The sequence below is a fragment of the Corythoichthys intestinalis genome, chromosome 3, assembly GCF_030265065.1.
Source record: "Corythoichthys intestinalis isolate RoL2023-P3 chromosome 3, ASM3026506v1, whole genome shotgun sequence".
In the NCBI taxonomy this organism is placed as follows: Eukaryota; Metazoa; Chordata; class Actinopteri; order Syngnathiformes; family Syngnathidae; genus Corythoichthys; species Corythoichthys intestinalis.
The window spans coordinates 5,885,366-5,904,347 of record NC_080397.1 but is presented as its reverse complement, the minus strand read 5'-3'; the positions used below and the strand labels follow the sequence as shown (position 1 = coordinate 5,904,347).

The following is an 18,982-nucleotide window of genomic DNA, read 5'->3' as shown; positions in this document are numbered from 1 at the left end:
ACATTGCCAAAGAAATGATGAGTCATGCCGAGTGGGTGACCATTTGAAACTTCGAAATTGAACTTATTCCTTCATGTTTGAGTGTTTGTTAAAGACATTAAAATCAATAGAAATTAACAGTATTTTTTTGTGTGTGGGATAGTGTGACGAAGCAGCTGGTGGAGGCTTTGAACAAGAACCAGTACCTGAAGTGCCTGGAGCTGCAGCAGCTCAGAGACATGGTTGAGTGCATGTACCAACGTAGTTACAAGGAGGGGGAGTACGTCATACAGCAAGGAGAACCTGGAAACCACCTCTTTGTCCTGGCGGGTATATTCTTTGTTTTTGTTCATCACAATGCACTCTGCTCAAAGTTCTGGCTCATGACAGCTCAATTGAATGAAATCCTTGATCATGATAAGTGACACGATGGCTATGATGTTGATGAGTTGCTGGAATCCAGTGTTCGAATTTTATTACATGTAATAACGCTTAGGTTGTGTTCATTCGCCCCTCTCAGTCAAAAATGGATTGGGCGTCTAGCGCTGTCAATGGCAGCCAATGAGTTCAATGAGTGCCCCCTGAGTGTTAAAAAACAAAGAAATCATAATTGTTAAATCCTTATATCGGTTTGTTACTGTAAATGCAATTGCTAGCAAGGTTTGTTATGGTATATATTAGGCCTGCACAATATATCATTTCAACATCGCCATCGCAATGTGCACATGCGCAATAGTCCCATCACAGGACATTCGAATGTTTTTTTTTTTTTTTTTATGTAAACTTTTGTTTCTTCATAAAAGCAGTAATTGTGCAGAGACATGGCTTCAATCTGTATCATTCACAGATAAACCCCCTTAGCCTTGATTAAACTGTATTATATGAATACTAGGGATGTCCCAATCGCATATTTTTGCCCCTGAGTCTGAGTCACCTGATTTTGAGAATCTGCCGATACCGAGTCCCGATCGAATACTGAAAAAAAGTCATTTTTTTGCTTTGACGATCACGCTGCTGAGAACAGCCGCTTACTTCCACAATGAATGAGTTGCACAGCACAGTTTAGACAGTGTACCAAGCTTAACGATGATTAACACATTTGTGGCTTTGATTGTAGAGTTACCGAGGCGTGTCTGGTCAGATCAAAGTTACAAACCTGTCGATCATCGTTAACTGTAAGTACCAAACGCCAGCTGCACTGGTGACCAAGAAAAACAGTTCGGTTGCGCTGCTTAGCAGGAAGGAGGGTGAGAGGCTGTACAAGCACGAAGAAGAAAAACATAAAACCCGATCCTTTTCAGCTAGATGTATTTCCGGTTGACACCATGTGGGGGGCCTGTTGACCAGGGAAAGAAGGGGGGGTCTATAACATAACTGATTGGGAGGGGTGGAGTGTACACAATTCAGCCCTGTGATCTAGAAACCAGTAATCATGTGAATCCCTTGAGAGTATAAGCCCGTTGGCAACCGACCCTACGCTGCCCCATCACCAATCCCGGCACAGAGGCCCCCAATCCCCAAACACATCCAGCCGTGCGCGAGCCTCACCAAACATGCGACAGCCACGCAGATGAATAGAGAAGGGCGCCACCCCAGAGCCACGGCCCCCACCCAGCCAGCCCCCGGGGGGTGCCCAGCAAAGGGGCCATCGTCACCCACCAGGGATCCAGGGTGATCCACCGGGCCACCCGCACCCCCATCAACCGGCCTTTAAGGATGGGAAGATAGGACGCGGGCCGGGACCGTAAGTCCCCGTCCCGACTCTCTCCGGAGGAATGAATGAGTATGAAGGTGCCAGGGTGAAAGATATTTACAGTGAAAAGTGAGGAATGCGTAAAATAAGAGGCATGCTCCCGCAGGCGTGGCCCTGTTCGCCAGAACCACTGGCCGCAGGGCGGGGAAAGCGCCAGAGCCCGAGCAACCCCCCTCCAATGTCGCAATGTCAGGGTTTTTTCCCAATATAGTTAAGCTATTATACAGTGGGGAGAACAAGTATTTGATACACTGCCAATGGATTTTCCCATTGACTGTGTATCAAATACTTGTTCTCCCCACTGTATATAGTAGTATAGTATTGTAATAGTATAATAGTAATAAAAAAACTGAAAGTGTAACAGTTATTGGGCTGGCCGGGTCTACCAATACAATAATACAATTTACAACCAGCCAACTCATCTCCATTAAACACTCAAACGTGAACAAACACACTCACACACACATTACATAACATAATACTGCATGGTGATGTGTGATTATGCCTGGTCCAATAATCTATTGTGTGTGTTTTGGCAGACGGCAAGCTAACAGTGTTTCAAGAGGACATGCTGCTTTCGTCGATGGCACCGTGGACGGTGTTTGGCGAGCTGGCTGTCCTCTACAACTGCACACGCACTGCTTCCGTGCGAGGTAAACACTTGCACAGTTTTGCTGCAGTTCTTATACTTGATAAACTTGCTTAGCTCTCTCATAGCTAATGCTAATTTTCCATCATGTGCTTTGTTCTCTAAAAAGCTTTCTATCCAAATCAAGGGTTTCCTCCACAAGTCCAGTGATCCCTCGCTATATTGCGCTTCAAACTTCGCGCCGTCAGTCCATGGCTGATATTTTTTCAATTGAAAAAAATAAAATAAATACAGTATTTTAATTTAAAATGTTAAGATGTACAGTTTGCATGTATACATCTACAAAAATTGTTTTCTTTTATATATACATATAATCCCTGGGTTACGAACGAGTTCCGATCCTATGCTGGCAACGTAACCCGAATTTCTGCATAAATCAGTATTAAGAATACCCCTAAATACCCCTCCAAATCTCAAAATAAATATCCAAAAACATGCTTTGCACGGCGTTGTACCGTTTTTGCAACCCTTTGAGTACCCCTAAATACCCTCTAAATCTCAAAATAACTATCCAAAAACATGTATTATACATCCTTGTACGGTACTCGACAAGATGTTGAAGCTAAGTCCTAGCTAGACAGCGAGCTAAGCTCTGAAATGACAATGTCAGACGTCAGTTTGGTTTACTGACTTTATGCAAATGCTAATGACATCAACACTTGCAGAATGAAACTAAAATAAACATGAAATTAAATCAGTTTCATTTTCAATAACAGCAATTCAAATTTGCGTTTATAACTACCTGCTGATACAGCAATAACAATCCACACAAACGATTAGCATGTATAAGTTTGCGTCCGCACATCATCAAAAACTATCACATAAATTCGCCCCAAGTATTCGACCACAACTGAAAGACTCAAATCATTTGTTTTTGCACTAAAAATAGTCAAAAGCGTATTCCTTTGTTCACTTTTTTTTCAAAACCAGTCAGCTCAATACCAAATTTATGAACAAAAACAGTTTGACTTAAAAATCAGTCCTGATTTGTTAACAAACCATTACAAGTCTTTTCTGTTGAAAAAGCTCTTTTTTTCTAAACCAAAAATAAGACAATGCACATCCAAATCCAACATGTGTGCTTGCGTAATTTCCACAGCAGCTGTGAGCCCTGTACATACCTGGGCTTTGGACCGAGAGGCTTTCCAGAACATCATGAGGCGAACGGCGGAGACGAGCCATGACCGCTACCGGAACTTTCTGCGCAGGTTGGTCGCCAATTGATATGACGACCATGTATGCAAAGTATATCAATTAGGGGTGTCAAACGATTAAAATTTGTAATCGAGTTAATTAAAGCTTAAAAATTAATTAATCGTAATTAATCGCAATTAATCGCAATTCAAACCATCTATAAAATATGCCATATTTTTATGTAAATTATTGTTGGAATGGAAAGATAAGACACAAGATGGATAAATACTACATTCAACATACGGTACATAAGTACTGTATTTCTTTATTATAACAATAAATCAACAAGATGGCATTGCCATTATTAACATTCTGTTAAAGCGATCCATGGATAGAAAGACTTGTAGTTCTTAAAAGATAAATGTTAGTACAAGTTATAGAAATTCTATATCAAAACCCCTCTTCATGTTTTCGTTTTAATAAAATTTGTAAAATTTTCAATCAAAAAATAAACTAGTAGCCCGCCATTGTTGATGTCAATAATTACTTACACAATGCTCATGGGTGCTGAAGCCTATAAAATCAGTCTCACCTAAGCGCCAGCAGAGGGCAGCAAAACTCCGAAAAACACAACAAGTAAAGCTTTCACTGTGCTCTCATTTTAATCTGTTTGAGCTGGGCATTTGTGCATTAATTGCGTCAAATATTTTAACGGGATTAATAAAAAAAAAAAAATTACCGCTTGTGACAGCCCTAATATCAATATGTTTAATAATTGGATTTTATGTTACGTTTACACAGATTTTAAATCCGGATCTGATCTAGATTCAAATTTGCTTGACATTTGTTATCATTTTTCCATCAGTGTGTCACTTCTGGCTAATCTGCCTGACGACAAGCTCAGTAAGATCGTGGACTGTCTGGAGGTGGTGAGTTACTCTAACAAGTCAAAGGGTCGGATTTAGGGTTTCAAGCGAGGGTTGTTTTTTAATTATTATTTTTTTAGGATTACACATTTGGTTTGTATGGTCCTTGATAGTTAACCTTTCCTCACGTGTAGGAATACTACAAGAAGGGCGACTATGTGATCCGTGAGGGTGAGGAGGGCAGCACCTTCTATATCATCGCTCGAGGAAAGGTATCTCTATTCGTATCTCTATTGTCAATGCGTACTGGCCCAGTCCGGGCCACAAAGTGAACACTGTACCGCAGGTGAAGGTGACGCAGAGCACAGAGGGGCGCGCGAGCCCTCGGCTCATCAATACGCTTCGCACGGGCGATTACTTCGGAGAGAAGGCCCTCATAAGGTAACCCTAAGCATCCGTATGCTATAACTGAGGCTAACACTAACGTTTGCTTCAGCGACGATGTCCGCTCCGCGAACATCGTTGCGGACAGCGATGATGGAGTGGAATGCCTGCTCATCGACAGACAGTAAGTGAAACAACAGTAGGATTAGGAATTTAGAAAATTAAGATTTCAAAGTCTTGATTTTGGACTAATTCTTGTTGATTTTGGGGCTATTCTAGATTATTTCATGTGGTCTGTGTGCCACTTCCTATTGATTTGAACTATTTTCAAAAGGACTTGGGTTTCAAATCAGCTTTCAGAACTGCGGTCTTTTCCCCCAATCATTTTGTGTTTACATTAAGATGTTTGTTGTAGCTCGATATATGCAGTTCTAGAGACAAAAAAATACATTAGCGTAATTTATTATTTAGCAAAGTAATTCAGCATGCATTATTATTGTTATTATTATTATTATTGTTATAGTAATTACATTTTTACTGTTTTTATTTTTCGTACAGTGGTATGAAAATGTATCTGAACCTTTTGGAATTTCTCACATTTCTGTGTAAAATCACCATCAAATGTAATCTGATCTCTGTCAAAATCACACAGATGAAAAAACAGTGTCTGCTTTAACTAAAACCACCCAAACATTTATAGGTTTTCATATTTTAATGAGGATAGTATGCAAACAATGACAGAAGCGGGAAAATAAGTAAGTAAAGCATCACATTTAATATTTTGTGCCCCCCCTTTGGCAGCAATAACTTCGACCAAACGCTTTCTGAAGCTGCAGATCAGTCTGACACATTGATCAGGACTAATCTTGGCCGATTTTTCTCTACAAAACTGCTGTAGTTCAGTCAGATTCCTGGGATGTCTGGCATCAATCACTGTCTTTAGGTCATGCCACAGCATCTCACTGGGGTTCATGTCTGGACTTGACTTGGCCACCCCAGAACATGTATTTTGTTCTTCTGAAACCATTCTAAAGTTGATTTACTTCTGTTTTGGACCATTGTCTAGTTGCAGCATTCATCCTTTTTTTAGTTTCAACTGTCTGACAGATGGCCTCAGGTTTTCCTGCAAAACATCCTAATAAACGTTTGAATTCATTCATCCAATAATGACTGCAAGTTGTCCAGGCCCTGAGGCAGGAAACAGCCGCATATCATGATGCTCCCTCCACCATGCATCACGGTGGGGATGAGGGGTTGATGTTGGTGAGCTGTTCCATTTTTCCTCCACACATGACGTTGTGTGTTACTCCCAAACAATTCAACTTTGGTTTCATCAGTCCACAAAATATTCTGCCAAAACATTGCTAACAAACAGCAATGTTTTTTTTAGACAACAGTGGCTTCCTTCTTGGAGTCCTCCCATGAAAACCAATCTTGACCAAAGTTTTACATATAGATGATGTGTGCACAGAGATATTGTACTGTGCCAGGGATTTCTGTAAGTCTTTAGCAGACACGCTAGGGTTCTTTTTTACCTCTCTGAGTATTCTGCGCTGAACTTTTGGCGTCATCTTTGGTGGACGGCCACTCCTTGGGAGAGAAGCAACAGTGCAGACTTTTAAAGAGTTTTTTTTTTTAAATCCTTTCCCAGCTTTATACTAATCAGCAATCCTTGATCGCAGGTCTTCAGACAGCTTTTTTGACCGGGCCATGATGCACATCAGACAATGCTTCTCATCAAGACAATTCTTACCAAGTGTGTGTTTTATAGTGGGCAGGGTAGCTTTAAACCACTCATCAGTGATTGGGCACACACCTGACTTAAAATGTTTGGTAAAAAAAAAATTGTTCCATTTGTTCTTTTAGTCTCCTTAGGCAGAGGGTTCACTCACTTATTGTCCCCCTTCTGTCATTGTTTGCATCAGATCACATTTGATGGTGATTTTATACAGAAATGTGAGAAATTCAAAAGGTTCAGATATTGTTTCATACCACTGTATAATTCCCGAGATGAAATATACATTAGTTCATCATTCATTCATTTTCAACACCGCTCATCCTTGTCAGGCTTGCAGAGGTATCAGTATCAAACAAGAGCTGTCACGTGATTGATAACATTTGAATAAAATGAGATAAATCATCGAAGAAATATTCCCTGAACGTTTATTTATCATGAATGGATCTAACAGCCACATGTTCACACACCTCTACCCACATCAAATATTTTATAAGTAAATGGCAGCAGGTCATAGGTGACGACTCTGCTGGTTACAATTGGCCTCATTCATCAAGAATGATGGCTTTGACTGAATGATAGGCCATCATTCCCTGTGGGAGGAGGGAGAAAAGAAAAGTAAGAGCGCAGGAGAGGAAAGGAGACATCTGATGGGCGTAACTGGAACAGCAGCCTTCAAAAAAATGGTTGGGTGCTTTTTGAATAGGGTAAGGCTGAAATGATGTTCAAATGACATTTTCTTGGAGTGATTTAATAAAAAAAAAGATAGAGTGAAGTAAAACAAGCAGTTTTAAGAAAAGTTATGAAAGCATCAACGGTCTTAATAGTGTTGATGATGATGTTATTGCAGGACCTTCAATCGGACAGTGGGAACGTTCGCTGAGCTCCACGACTTCCTCCGAGGTTACGTTGCAACACTCGATCGGGACGATGCCGAGCGCCGTGCCAAGTACGTGGCTCATTGACCACCGTTGATGTTACGTCTGCGTGACGGTTATCACGTCCCGTACAGGAAGTCGACGTCTCGCCGCCGTAGCGAAACACCCCCACCCGACGTACTCCGCCTCAAGAACGCAGCTGCCACCTTGTCCCCGTCCAACCCGCTGGAGCGCTTGGATGTCGTCGCCACGCTGGGCGTCGGTGGATTCGGCCGAGTTGAACTGGTAAACACAGAATAAAAAACTACAAAGGAATATACAGTGGGGCAAATAAGTATTTAGTCAACCACTAATTTTGCAAGTTCTCCCACTTGAAAATATTGAGAGGCCTGTAATTTTCAACTTGGGTAAACCTCAACCATGAGAGACAGAATGTGGGAAAAAAAACAGAAAATCACATTGTTTGATTTTTAAAGATTTTATTTGCAAATCATGGTGGAAAATAAGTATTTGGTCAATACCAAAAGTTCATCTCAATACTTTGTTATGTACCCTTTGTTGGCAATAACGAAGGCCAAACGTTTTCTGTAACTCTTCACAAGCTTTTCACACACTGTTGCTGGTATTTTGGCCCATCCTCCATGCAGATCTCCTCTAGAGCAGCGATGTTTTAGGGCTGTCGTTGGGCAACACGGACTTTCAACTCCCTCCACAGATTTTCTATGGGGTTGAGATCTGGAGACTGGCTAGGCCACTCCAGGACCTTGAAATGCTTCTTACGAAGCCACTCCTTTGTTGCCCTGGCTGTGTGTTTGGGATCATTGCCATGTTGAAAGACCCAGCCATGTCTCATCTTCGATGCCCTTGCTGATGGAAGGAGATTTTCCCTCAAAATCTCTCGATACATGGCCCCATTCATTCTTTCCTTTACACAGAACAGTCGTTCTGGTCCCCTTGCAGAAAAACAGCCCCAAAGCATGATGTTTCCACCCCCATGCTTCACAGTGGGTATGGTGTTCTTCGGATACAATTCAGTATTCTTTCTCCTCCAAACACGAGAACCTGTGTTTCTACCAATAACTTCTATTTTGATTTCATCTCACCATAACACATTCTCCCAGTCCTCTTCTGGATCATTAAGATGCTCTCTCACGAACTGCAGAGCGGCCTGGACGTGTACTTTCTTCAGCAGGTGGACACGTCTGGCAGTGCAGGATTTGAGTTACTGACGGCGCATTGTGTCACTGATAGTAGCCTTTGTTACTGTGGTCCCAGCTCTCTGTAGGTCATTCACTAGGTCCCCCCGTGTGGTTCTGGGATTTTTGCTCACCATTCTTGTTATAATTTTGATGCCACGGGGTGAGATCTTGCATGGAGCCCCAGATCGAGGGAGATTATCAGTGGTCTTGTATGTCTTCCATTTTCTAATAATTGCTCCCACAGTTGATTTCTTTACACCAAGGTTTTTACCTATTGCAGATTCATTCTTCCCGGCCTGGTGCAGGTCTACAATTTTGTCTCTGGTGTCCTTTCACTGCTCTTTGGTCTTTGCCATCGTGGAGTTTGGAGTGTGACTGACTGAGGTTTTTGACAGATGTCTTTTATACCGATAATGAGTTATAACAGGTGCCATTAATACAGGTAACGAGTGGAGCCTTGTTAGACCTCGTTAGACTTCGTTAGAAGAACTTAGACGTAAGTAAGTTAAATTCTTTAAAAATCAAACAACGTGATTTTCTGTTTTTCTTTTTTTCACATTCTGTCTCTCATGGTTGAGGTTTACCCATGTTGACGATTACAGGCCTTTTTCAAGTAGGAGAACTTGCACAATTGGTGGTTGACTAAATAATTACTTGCCTCACTGTACATCCAGAAAAGCTTAAGGGATGACTCGCTGTGTTTGTAGGTGAAAGTGAAGGGTGAGGATGTGACATTTGCGTTGAAAGTGATGAAGAAGCAGCATGTGGTAGCCTACCGGCAGGAGGAGCACGTCCACTCAGAGCGCTGCATCCTTGCTGAGGCTCGCTCGCCGTTTGTCGTACGGTCGGTACTGTCGCTTGGAATGTCACTGTTGTACGGCCTCCAAAGCGGATTTTATTTGGCTTACTTAGTCCTCTGTGCTGTGGTATTTAGTAAAAGAAGATGTTAAAAAACACACATTTCCTCAACGAGAAAGTGGAACCCTGTTATGTATTCACTTCCACATGTCCGTATGTTTGTGATAAGATAACTCAAGAACGAATAAAGGCAATTTTACTTGCTAACAGGTCAAAGGTCACAATTCCATGCTAATTTAATAACAGATTAGCCCAATGCTTCTCAATTATTTTCTGTTCTTCCCCCTCCAGGAAGATGTAAACGTTTCACGCCCCCCCCCTACTCTCTGTCGCCACTGTAAATAATATAATTTGTCTATAAAATCATTATTATTATAAGTACGCCTCTGCATAACGTTGTCTTTTTTAATATTAAAGAAAAAAATATAGATCAATTTACAGTAAAGTATAACTTTATTAACATTGTTTTGTTTGTAACAGAAAAGACTTAAAGCGCATCACTTTGCCTGAATAAAAAAAAAAAAGAGTCACATGTAAACTGTAAAAATACACTGAAGGTATTTTTTTCGACCATTTAATAATGGAAAATAAAAATTAATAAAATCAATTTATAATGATAAATTCAAATTGGATACTATGCGAGGATACTATGCGAAACAATTTGACCGAAAAAACAAAAATTTATAGAACAAAATGACAGTGTCATTGGACAAAGGGACAATTTTTATTTTTGCTGCAGGCAATATCAGCTCCTTTGCTGCCATGTGGGGTTATTTTGCAACTTGGTATGCCACCTTATATGATGCTAACAGTTAGGGCTGCAACTGATTGCTGCAAATGATTATTTTATAGGCGATTAATCAGACAATTAATTCAATGGTTAATCGGATAAATGTCACTTTTTTTTTAGTTACCTGCACAATTTAACTTGGCGTTGTTTTAGGCATGTGGTAAGTAACAATGAAGACAAAATTGATGACTATTTCCTTTAAAAATACTATTTTATTACAGGTTCCTGACTCAACTGTAGTCTACAGCTGTGCTGTTTTAAGTACATAAAATGTATTGAAGTTTTTAATACAGGTTTTGAGTATAAAATAGTTTTTTGTTGTTTTTTTTTATGGGCAAAGTGCTGATATAAATTGTGTCAATGAGTCATTTCTCTATCCAAACTAAACAACAAATTCGAATAGGGAGGAGGCAGACTGTAATGAATCAGTTCACTTTATCAAACTGTTATTCTTAAATACAATCCAAATCCAATTTAGAAGCACACTCTTGAATGACCATATAGTTTGAGTTTGTGTTAAACGGAGACTAAGCTGTTATATGTAGTTGATATTTGTGTGGTTTCTTTATGAAAAGAAATGAGACAACTTTATTATCTAACAATAACTCAAGTGCTAATATGCTTCCCAAAAACACAATACAAAAGAACATTTAAGACAGTAATTAGCATTATCGCCATCTGGTGAAGGAATCTAGCCAGACCGCCGAAATCACCCGCCCTGACGCAGCTCCAACGGGCCAGGCCGGCGGGATTCCGGCAATTGGGCCAGAAGGCCAAACTCCGCCAGTTCACCGTAGTCTTAACCCTTTGTACTGACTCCATTTTGAAAGGTTTAAAGAAGGCTCACCGAGAACAAGTTGACAATTTATTCGGGTCGACAGCAAAACAGCAAGGCGAAACAGAAACACTTAGGCGAGGAGGCAAACTTGTTCCTAGGTCACCATATCAGAAGTCAATAAAAGGTTCCCAAGAAAAACGACAACGCTTAGTTAAACATTCAGTCTTTTGAAGGCTCTCACGGGGCGGGCCGTGGGCAGGAAGAAGGGTGTGTTTGGGTATTGTTGGGCGTGTGTTCAGAATAATTTTTCGGTTGCAGATTTGGGCGGTCAGGCTCGTGCATCACCTTTCGTTGCTGGGTTGTGGTTGCTAAGGCAACCGAGGGGTGGTTTGGCCTGCTTTGACATCAGTGCTGTCCTTCTGCTTTGTGAGGAGTGCGTCTGTGTATTATAGCTTATATTATAGCAGACATGTCCAAAGTGCGGCCCGGGGGCCAAATGCGGCCCGTGTTCAAATTTCATCCGGCCCCCTGCCTCTGTCATAAGATTTATAACATCTGACCCGCACACAGACTTAATAAATTGGACAGTAGTACTGCTACCAGCATATGAAGTAGCTAACACATTAAATGCTGCTCATTTACCCACGAAAACGCAGCAGCACTCTAAGCAACATTACCCCATGTGACCCTTCCATCCATCCATCCATCCATCCATCCATTATCTTCCGCTTGTTCCGGGGTCGGGTCGCGGGGGCAACAGCTTTAACAGGGAAGCCCAGACTTCCCTCTCCCCAGCCACTTCAACCAGCTCCTCCGGCGGGATCCCAAGGCGTTCCCAGGCCAGCCGAGAGACATAGTCTCTCCAGCGTGTCCTGGGTCGTCCCCGGGGCCTAAAATGGCGACAATCAACAACAAAAAAAAGAAAGTTGACTGTGACGGCCGATGCTTCAAGGATAGGTGGAAATTGGATTATTTCCTCACTAAAATACGCAACAACTGTGTCTGCCTCAATTGCAAGATCGTAAGATCCCGAGAGTCGACACAAAGGCTAGTTGCGTGATTGTTGAAATTATTATTTAAAAAAAATAAAAAATAAAGCAAATGTGACACACAGAATGGCTTGCTAAAATTTGCTTAAATATATTGTTCTACGTAAAGGACGTCACCCAAGGTCGGCCCCCCACGTTTTTACCAAACCAAATCTGGCCCCCTTTGCAAAAAGTTTGGACACCCCTGTATTATAGTTCTTATATCATAATATTAAACTATGGTTAAATGTCTCTTTTATTATATCAAGTGTGTTAGAATAATGCAAACAGCTAGACGGTGCCTACGAGAAAAGGTACTACTGTATCTCCTTCACTAGATTAGCGCTCCGTGCTAAGTAGTAACGTCTAATCAACAAAGTATACAAACAATACAATTGGCTTCACATACTCACCTCTGACGGAGGCACTGTGGATCTAACAACACAAAAGACAATCTCACTCTCGACACTTCGTAATATTATTTATTCAGCAACCAACCCAACAGCAACAGTTGCAGCAGTGAACTCTGTCTTGCTCAAATCACTGGAGCGTGCGGAGCGTTACATTACAGACAAACAACGACCCAATCAGGGCAAAAATAGATTATAATATTAGTTGGCAACTAGTTGTTTCAGCTCGTTGGTTTACTGATGATCATGTAACACTGACAAAGCGGGATGATTTTTGGCAATATTCAGCACTTTTTCGCTGAAAAAAAATCAAGCCGCTAATCGATGTGATTGGGCTCCAAAGTCGTCGGAATTGATTTGGCTTCCTGCTGTCTGCTGCAAACATTTTTAGACACAATAAACAGACCTCGTCTCCCACTGTATTAAAAGTCAAAGCCAAACGCTACATACTCTTCGTCATATTTCCTCATCTTAGCACTTCATATCTTCAGTGCTCCTTGCTGTGTGCTCTTGTTTGGTTCAAAAATGCTGCTCATACACTGAAAATGAGACCACCCACTGAGTGGATGTGCCATTACACTTTATTCTAGCATTAGTAAGTATTGAAGGAACCTGACCTTTTAGCCAGATTGCCGGATTCACGCCAGCCAAACTGCCTGAACCGCAGTAACGGAGCTCCAACGACCCGGGCCGGCGGAACTACGACAACCTGGCCAAAAGGCCAAACACCGCGCGTTCATCTTAGTTGGAAAAAGGCTTCAAAACACAAGTTGACTATTTATTTCAAGTCAACAGCGATCTAACGGCAAGGCAAAACAGCGACAGACCCGGGCGAGGAGGCAGACTGATTCCAGGGTCACCATATCACAAGTCAACAAAAGATTCCCAAGAAAAAATGACAACGATTAGTTCAACATTCAGTCTTTTAAAGGCTCTGGTGAGGTGGGCTGTGGTCCGGAAGAGGGGTGTGTTTGGGCGTTGTTTAGGGTAATATTCTATTGCAGTTTGGGCTGAATAGTTTGTGCGTCACAGTTGCTGAGTCACCATTACTGAGGCAACCGGACTGGGAGGTTTTGCCCGCCTCAGCGTCAAAGGGGCGCTTGGAGTCTTATCAGTCTTGTTATCAGTTATGTTGAAATTCGCCTCACCAGACAAGCCGCATGGAAACAGCGACAGCGGAACAAAGTGCCGTTCTGCCGATGCTGCCTCCACGCGCGCCAACCGCGAAGGTTGAACTTCGTGCGATCATCTCTGATATTAACCCTTTGTACTGACTCCATGTTCCAAAAGTTTGAAAAAGACTCGCAGGTTGACAATTTATTCGTCGACAATGGTCAAAAACAAGGCAAAAACAGACGACGGAGGGACAATTCTGGATCCAAAACAAGGCTACATGTTTCCGAGCAGCAAAATCTGTCTTATCTCAGTGTCCAGTGTTTTTTAAGTCCGTGGGGCTGCCGGGGGTGTGTCCAGGCGTTGCTTTGGTATCATCCCTCTCTGGCCGGTTTCGGGCTGTTTAGGTTCATGCGTGGATGGGATGTGGTTGCCACAGCGACCGACTGGTCATGATGTCACAAGCACCTGCTATCAACTTTATTATCCGGGCTGGCACTACTTGTTTTAGGACAAAGCGCGCTGGTCTTTGTCTTTGTTCGTTTGTCGGGAGGACTGATTCCCAGAGTTTGGTGCATCAATCTTGCTCGTGGCGCACACATTTTGGGCTTCTGTGATAAGATGGCGTTGTGTATCTATTCTGTTTCTTTAAGCTATGGTGTGCTATTTATTTTACATTAGGTGTGTTTGAGTAGTGCAGTCCTACAGTGAATATGAGAAATGATACTATTCCCTGATTGATTATATTACGTGTGTTCGAGTAATGCAGTTAGACGGTGCCTACGAGAAACGGTACCATTTTTCCTTTTCCCCCTCATGAGCGCCGATAAGGTGATTCACTTTACTGTGTTCAAGTCCACTGAGTGGAGTCTGCCTAAACTATAGTTCAATGAATGTGTTATACTAATGCAAACAATTATATGGTGTGTGCGAGAACGATACCTTTTCCCTTCAGTTAGATATCAGGCATTGTGTGTGGTGTTCCTTGTGGTAAGACAGGACGTCCCGCCATTTGTTCTGGACTGTCCTGAAGAGCTGATTGTGGGATTTAGTGTTGCAGACGTGGGCTTGTAGATGTCTTGCCTATCACCCGGTTGTCAGCGTCACACTTGCTCAGCCAGCTCCATGATGTGCGCGTTGGGCTTCCGTGGTCGGAAGGCGTCCTGTATTTTTTATGCTCTATTTCAAACATATTCTGCTTGTTTTCCCTAAACTATTATATAAATGCTATTTATTTTATATTGTGGGTGTTGGAGTAATACAAACAGTAAAAACGAAAAAAGATACTATTTCCTTCAGTATGTTCCCCGAGGTCACATGCACCACCCCCGGCGCCCCACTGTACTGGATTAGCCTATTTAACTCAAATTTTCAGAGTAGGTGATATGAGAAGGGAAAGGGTCAAACATCACACAGGTCAGAAATAAGGCAATATTTTGAATTTGACTGCTTATTGATGATTTTTTTTGTTTTTGCTTCGGGGAAAAATTTAAATGTCAACTGTTTTTGCTTGCCAGACTGTTCCAAACATTCCGAGATGACAAATATGTCTACATGCTGCTGGAGGCATGTCTCGGAGGAGAAGTCTGGAGTCTTCTGCGAGACCGGTAGGGTTGGAGATGCTCCATTTTAACAGGGTGCTACTTTGATCTAGTTTATTATTCTTTAATTACCCATTAGGGGGAGATTTGACGAGGCCACCGCCAAGTTCTGCGTGTCCTGCGTCACCGAGGCTTTGGAGTACCTGCACCGCGAAGGAATCTTATACCGAGACCTCAAGCCGGAGAACCTCATGATGGACTCCGAAGGATACATCAAACTGGTGAGTACTGGACGCATCTGAGGGGCAAAGCGGAGACTGTGACTTACGCATGTCTTCAGGTGGACTTTGGTTTTGCAAAGAAGTTGCGCGGAGGCCAGAAGACGTGGACTTTCTGCGGAACCCCTGAGTACGTGGCACCGGAGATCATCCTCAACAAGGGTCATAATTTCAGTGTGGATTTCTGGTCTTTGGGTATACTGTTGTTCGAGCTTCTGACTGGCAGGTGTGCGCTTGTCAAGATTTAATTCATAAAGGACTTCAAATAACTTCCTGTGCTGGGTGACCAGTCCTCCTTTCGCAGGAAGCGACCAGATGGCCACGTACACAAGTGTCTTGAAAGGTTTGGACAAGATGGAGTTCCCCAGGAGCATCAGCAAGAGGCCCGAAGACCTCATACGCAAGTTGTGCAGGTACAAAATCAATTGATTACACACCATTTGGAAAAAGTTTTCTACCAGATGCTTGATCATTTTGTCAAATGTCCTCAGGGAGAATCCGTCTGAGCGACTCGGAAACTTGAAAGGCGGAATCGGCGACATCAAGAAGCACAGGTCATGTGAAGCCTTGTCACTTTTTCGGTTTAGAAAAATAAAAATAGCACATTTTATAAAGTAACTACAGTGAAAAAAAGGAACACTATATTCAAGTTTTATTTTATTTTTTTAACTTTTTTTGGGGGGGGGGGGGTATGATAAAAATCCCATTACAAAAATCTTTTTACACATCTCTTCACATCTCCTTTAATTCTCGCCTTAGTCTTAGTCTTTTGGACGATTACTTATTAGTCTTAGTCCATAGGCGGAGTTTGACTTTTGGGGAAGGGGGGGCACAACATGTTGATGACCCCAAAACGCAGTGTCAGCAATAAAATTAACTTACAAGAATATTTATAATAAGTTGACAATGAGTGTTTTTTTGTTTCCCATCATTCTTGAGGGAAATTCTAAATCAGGCTGCTTAAGCAATACTTTTCGCCAAGCTCGTCATCCATTGAATATGGTATGCCCGCCGGTGTCGTGCCAATGTAGTTACCCGAGTCAAAAATTCTATCCCCTTCACGGCTCCATATGGAGGTAGATTTGTTTCTTTATTATTCAATCAAAAAAAAGTTGCTTCAATGAAAAAATAGTTGCTCTAATCAAAATATATATTTTCAATCAAAAAAAGGCACTTAAATTAAAAAAAAAAAGTTTGAATGCAAAAATAAATTTGAAACTCAAAAAACTAAAAAATATGCATGTGAAAGCATTTTTTCTTTGATTGATTCTTTTTTTGATTGAAGCAACTTTTTTTTGGTTCGAATCTTTTTTTTTGATTGTAGTAATGTTGATGTTTGTTTGGCCCACATTTTGGCTAGAACATTTTTGTCTTTATTATTCAATATAAAAATAAGTTGCTTCAAAAAATATATATATTTTCAAAAAGAAAAATTCACTTCAATTAAAAAAAAAAAAAAAAAAGAAACATTTCAATCAGAAAAAGTTTTTGAATGCTAAAAAATATTTGAGATTGAAAAATATGCATCTGAACACTTAATTTTTCATTGAAAGAGTTTTCTTTTAATGAAGCAATACTTTTTGTGTTAGGGCCTTATTACGGGTAGGACATTTGTGTCTAAATCATTCAATCCCCCAAAAGTTGCTTCATTTAAAAAAAATATTTTCAATCAAAGAAAAAAAAAAAAAATAAATAAATATTTTTTTTCAAATGTTTTATTTTATTTTTTTTAACTATATGCAAAGCAAATGACCGCCTAAGGTGCTTGAAAAATCAATATGACCCATTACAAAAATATATTTTTATGTTCATTTCATTCATTTTTGTTGCAGTTTCATTGCTTTACAACTTTTATATGTATAGGAAAGTCAATTACATGCTGCCCCCCCCCCTAAAATCCGCTCATGTCTTAGTCATATTATAGTCATCTCAAAATGTGTTTGTCTTCGTCTAATTTTTGTTTACGAAAACACAAGACTAATTTTGTCTAGTTGTAGTCGATGTTTACTAAAAATGTTTTCGTCTGTAAAATCAAAAATACTGTATTGTACCACCTAGATGCCACGAACTGTATGTTAAAAAAAGTTGCCTTGTTTGCTGTCTGTAAAGATAAACAACTTCACATTTAGTGTGGACAAAACACGTCATATTAATAAAGTAAAAAATAAGATACTGTGAGGTACAATAAGGTACTGTTTATGCGACAAAACAAAACAAAAATAAAAAACGACTGGAGACAAAATGGCGGACAAGACTGGTGTCATAAAGTCGAAATCACGTAAGGCAAATACGTCATAACCCGGAGACTACCGGTATATTCATTTTTGGGCATCTGAGGGTGTTTTTTTTTTTTTTTAAACACCACTCGACTTGAAAGTTTATTTTTGTGTGCAGGTGGTTCAGTGGCTTCAACTGGGCGGGGCTAAAGGCTCGCACGCTGGCATCTCCCATCAAGAGACATGTAAGCCTGTTTACTCTTAGCAAAAATGGGCTGACCCAATACTGAACTGAGTTGTTTTTTTTTCTTTTATTTGAGGTGTCGGGTCCTCTGGACCACAGTCATTTTGACGTTTATCCTCCCGATGACAAGATTCCTCCAGATGAGCACTCAGGATGGGACGCTGATTTCTGAGCGACGAAATGCTTGTCGTCGTCATGCTCGTAAAAGCAACAACAACAACAACAACAACAAAAAGAAACTATGGGGAATTGTGTTGCCTTCATTTACTGTATGCTTTTCTGGTGAAATCGTAAAACAAGTTTTGTAAATATCACTGTACATTTGATAAAAATGTTTTTATGTGGTTTCATGACATACAGTTAATATGATAAAAACTTAATAAAAACTCAATGACACTGTTGTACCATTGAACTTATTTAAGGCCCATTTGAAACATAAAAAGTAATCTGTGGCTGGCTATGAATACATTGACAAGTATGATTTGAGTTAGAGGCTCTCACTCAAGAGAGAGTGTTGATATGGTATGTGGTATTTGAACTGTATCAATATTGATCCTATTTATTTATACGACCAAAATGATTAGAATCAATCTGTATGAATTTATTGCCTAACTTTGGGATGTAACCTCTAACAATTTTGTATGTGTGTTGATCATAATAATTTTTATCTGTTTTACAAGCATTTTATTTGTTACTGCATTCCCTGTAATCTGTAACAAGATGTCTTTTTTTTTATTTATTTCCATTTGACTCAAACAGCATTACGTTTGCAAATGAGTATTAGAAGTTTTTTTGCAGGTAAGCTAGGTAACCCACCTAGGCAACATAAACCACTTTTAGGTCACAACCTACAAGTTGACCCCAATTTAGCCAACTTTTACAATTGTCCGATATGCATGTGTGATACATCATTGGAAAGCTTAAAACTGTTTTGAACAGGACGGCATTAAAAAAAAAAAAAAATCAACAGCAAAACCCTATCTGGAGGTGAGACCACGAGAGAACAGAATTACAGACGCAATGACTTTAACCAGATATTATCGCGTACTTATCTTGTTTCGATCCAAAAACTCCATGTAGCATGTATCACTGATTGTCAAGACACAGCTGTGAATATATATATATATATATATATATATATATATATAT

General features: G+C 40.6%; 1 protein-coding gene across 3 annotated transcripts in view; it reads left to right on the top strand.

Annotated features, from left to right (window-relative positions):
* Positions 1 to 18,820, top strand: part of prkg2 (protein kinase cGMP-dependent 2) — a 30,884-nt gene extending 12,064 nt beyond the window's left edge. Inside the window, exons 3-19 of one of the 3 annotated variants that reach the window (XR_009062830.1) lie at positions 143 to 309; positions 2,272 to 2,385; positions 3,481 to 3,589; positions 4,381 to 4,444; positions 4,576 to 4,653; positions 4,728 to 4,822; positions 4,878 to 4,949; positions 7,351 to 7,449; positions 7,513 to 7,663; positions 9,285 to 9,421; positions 15,072 to 15,161; positions 15,235 to 15,376; positions 15,436 to 15,599; positions 15,678 to 15,786; positions 15,865 to 15,927; positions 17,768 to 17,834; positions 17,910 to 17,988. Coding sequence is in view for 2 of the 3 variants with exons in the window: in XM_057832893.1 (XP_057688876.1) it covers positions 143 to 309; positions 2,272 to 2,385; positions 3,481 to 3,589; positions 4,381 to 4,444; positions 4,576 to 4,653; positions 4,728 to 4,822; positions 4,878 to 4,949; positions 7,351 to 7,449; positions 7,513 to 7,663; positions 9,285 to 9,421; positions 15,072 to 15,161; positions 15,235 to 15,376; positions 15,436 to 15,599; positions 15,664 to 15,786; positions 15,865 to 15,927; positions 17,768 to 17,834; positions 17,910 to 18,005 (1,831 nt within the window). In the remaining variant the exon portion in view is untranslated. Of the gene's footprint in view, positions 1 to 142; positions 310 to 2,271; positions 2,386 to 3,480; positions 3,590 to 4,380; positions 4,445 to 4,575; positions 4,654 to 4,727; positions 4,823 to 4,877; positions 4,950 to 7,350; positions 7,450 to 7,512; positions 7,664 to 9,284; positions 9,422 to 15,071; positions 15,162 to 15,234; positions 15,377 to 15,435; positions 15,600 to 15,663; positions 15,787 to 15,864; positions 15,928 to 17,767; positions 17,835 to 17,909 lie in introns of all 3 variants that reach the window. The other 2 variants (XM_057832894.1, XM_057832893.1) reach the window with 2 other exon arrangements.
* Positions 18,821 to 18,982: the final 162 nt, after the last annotated feature.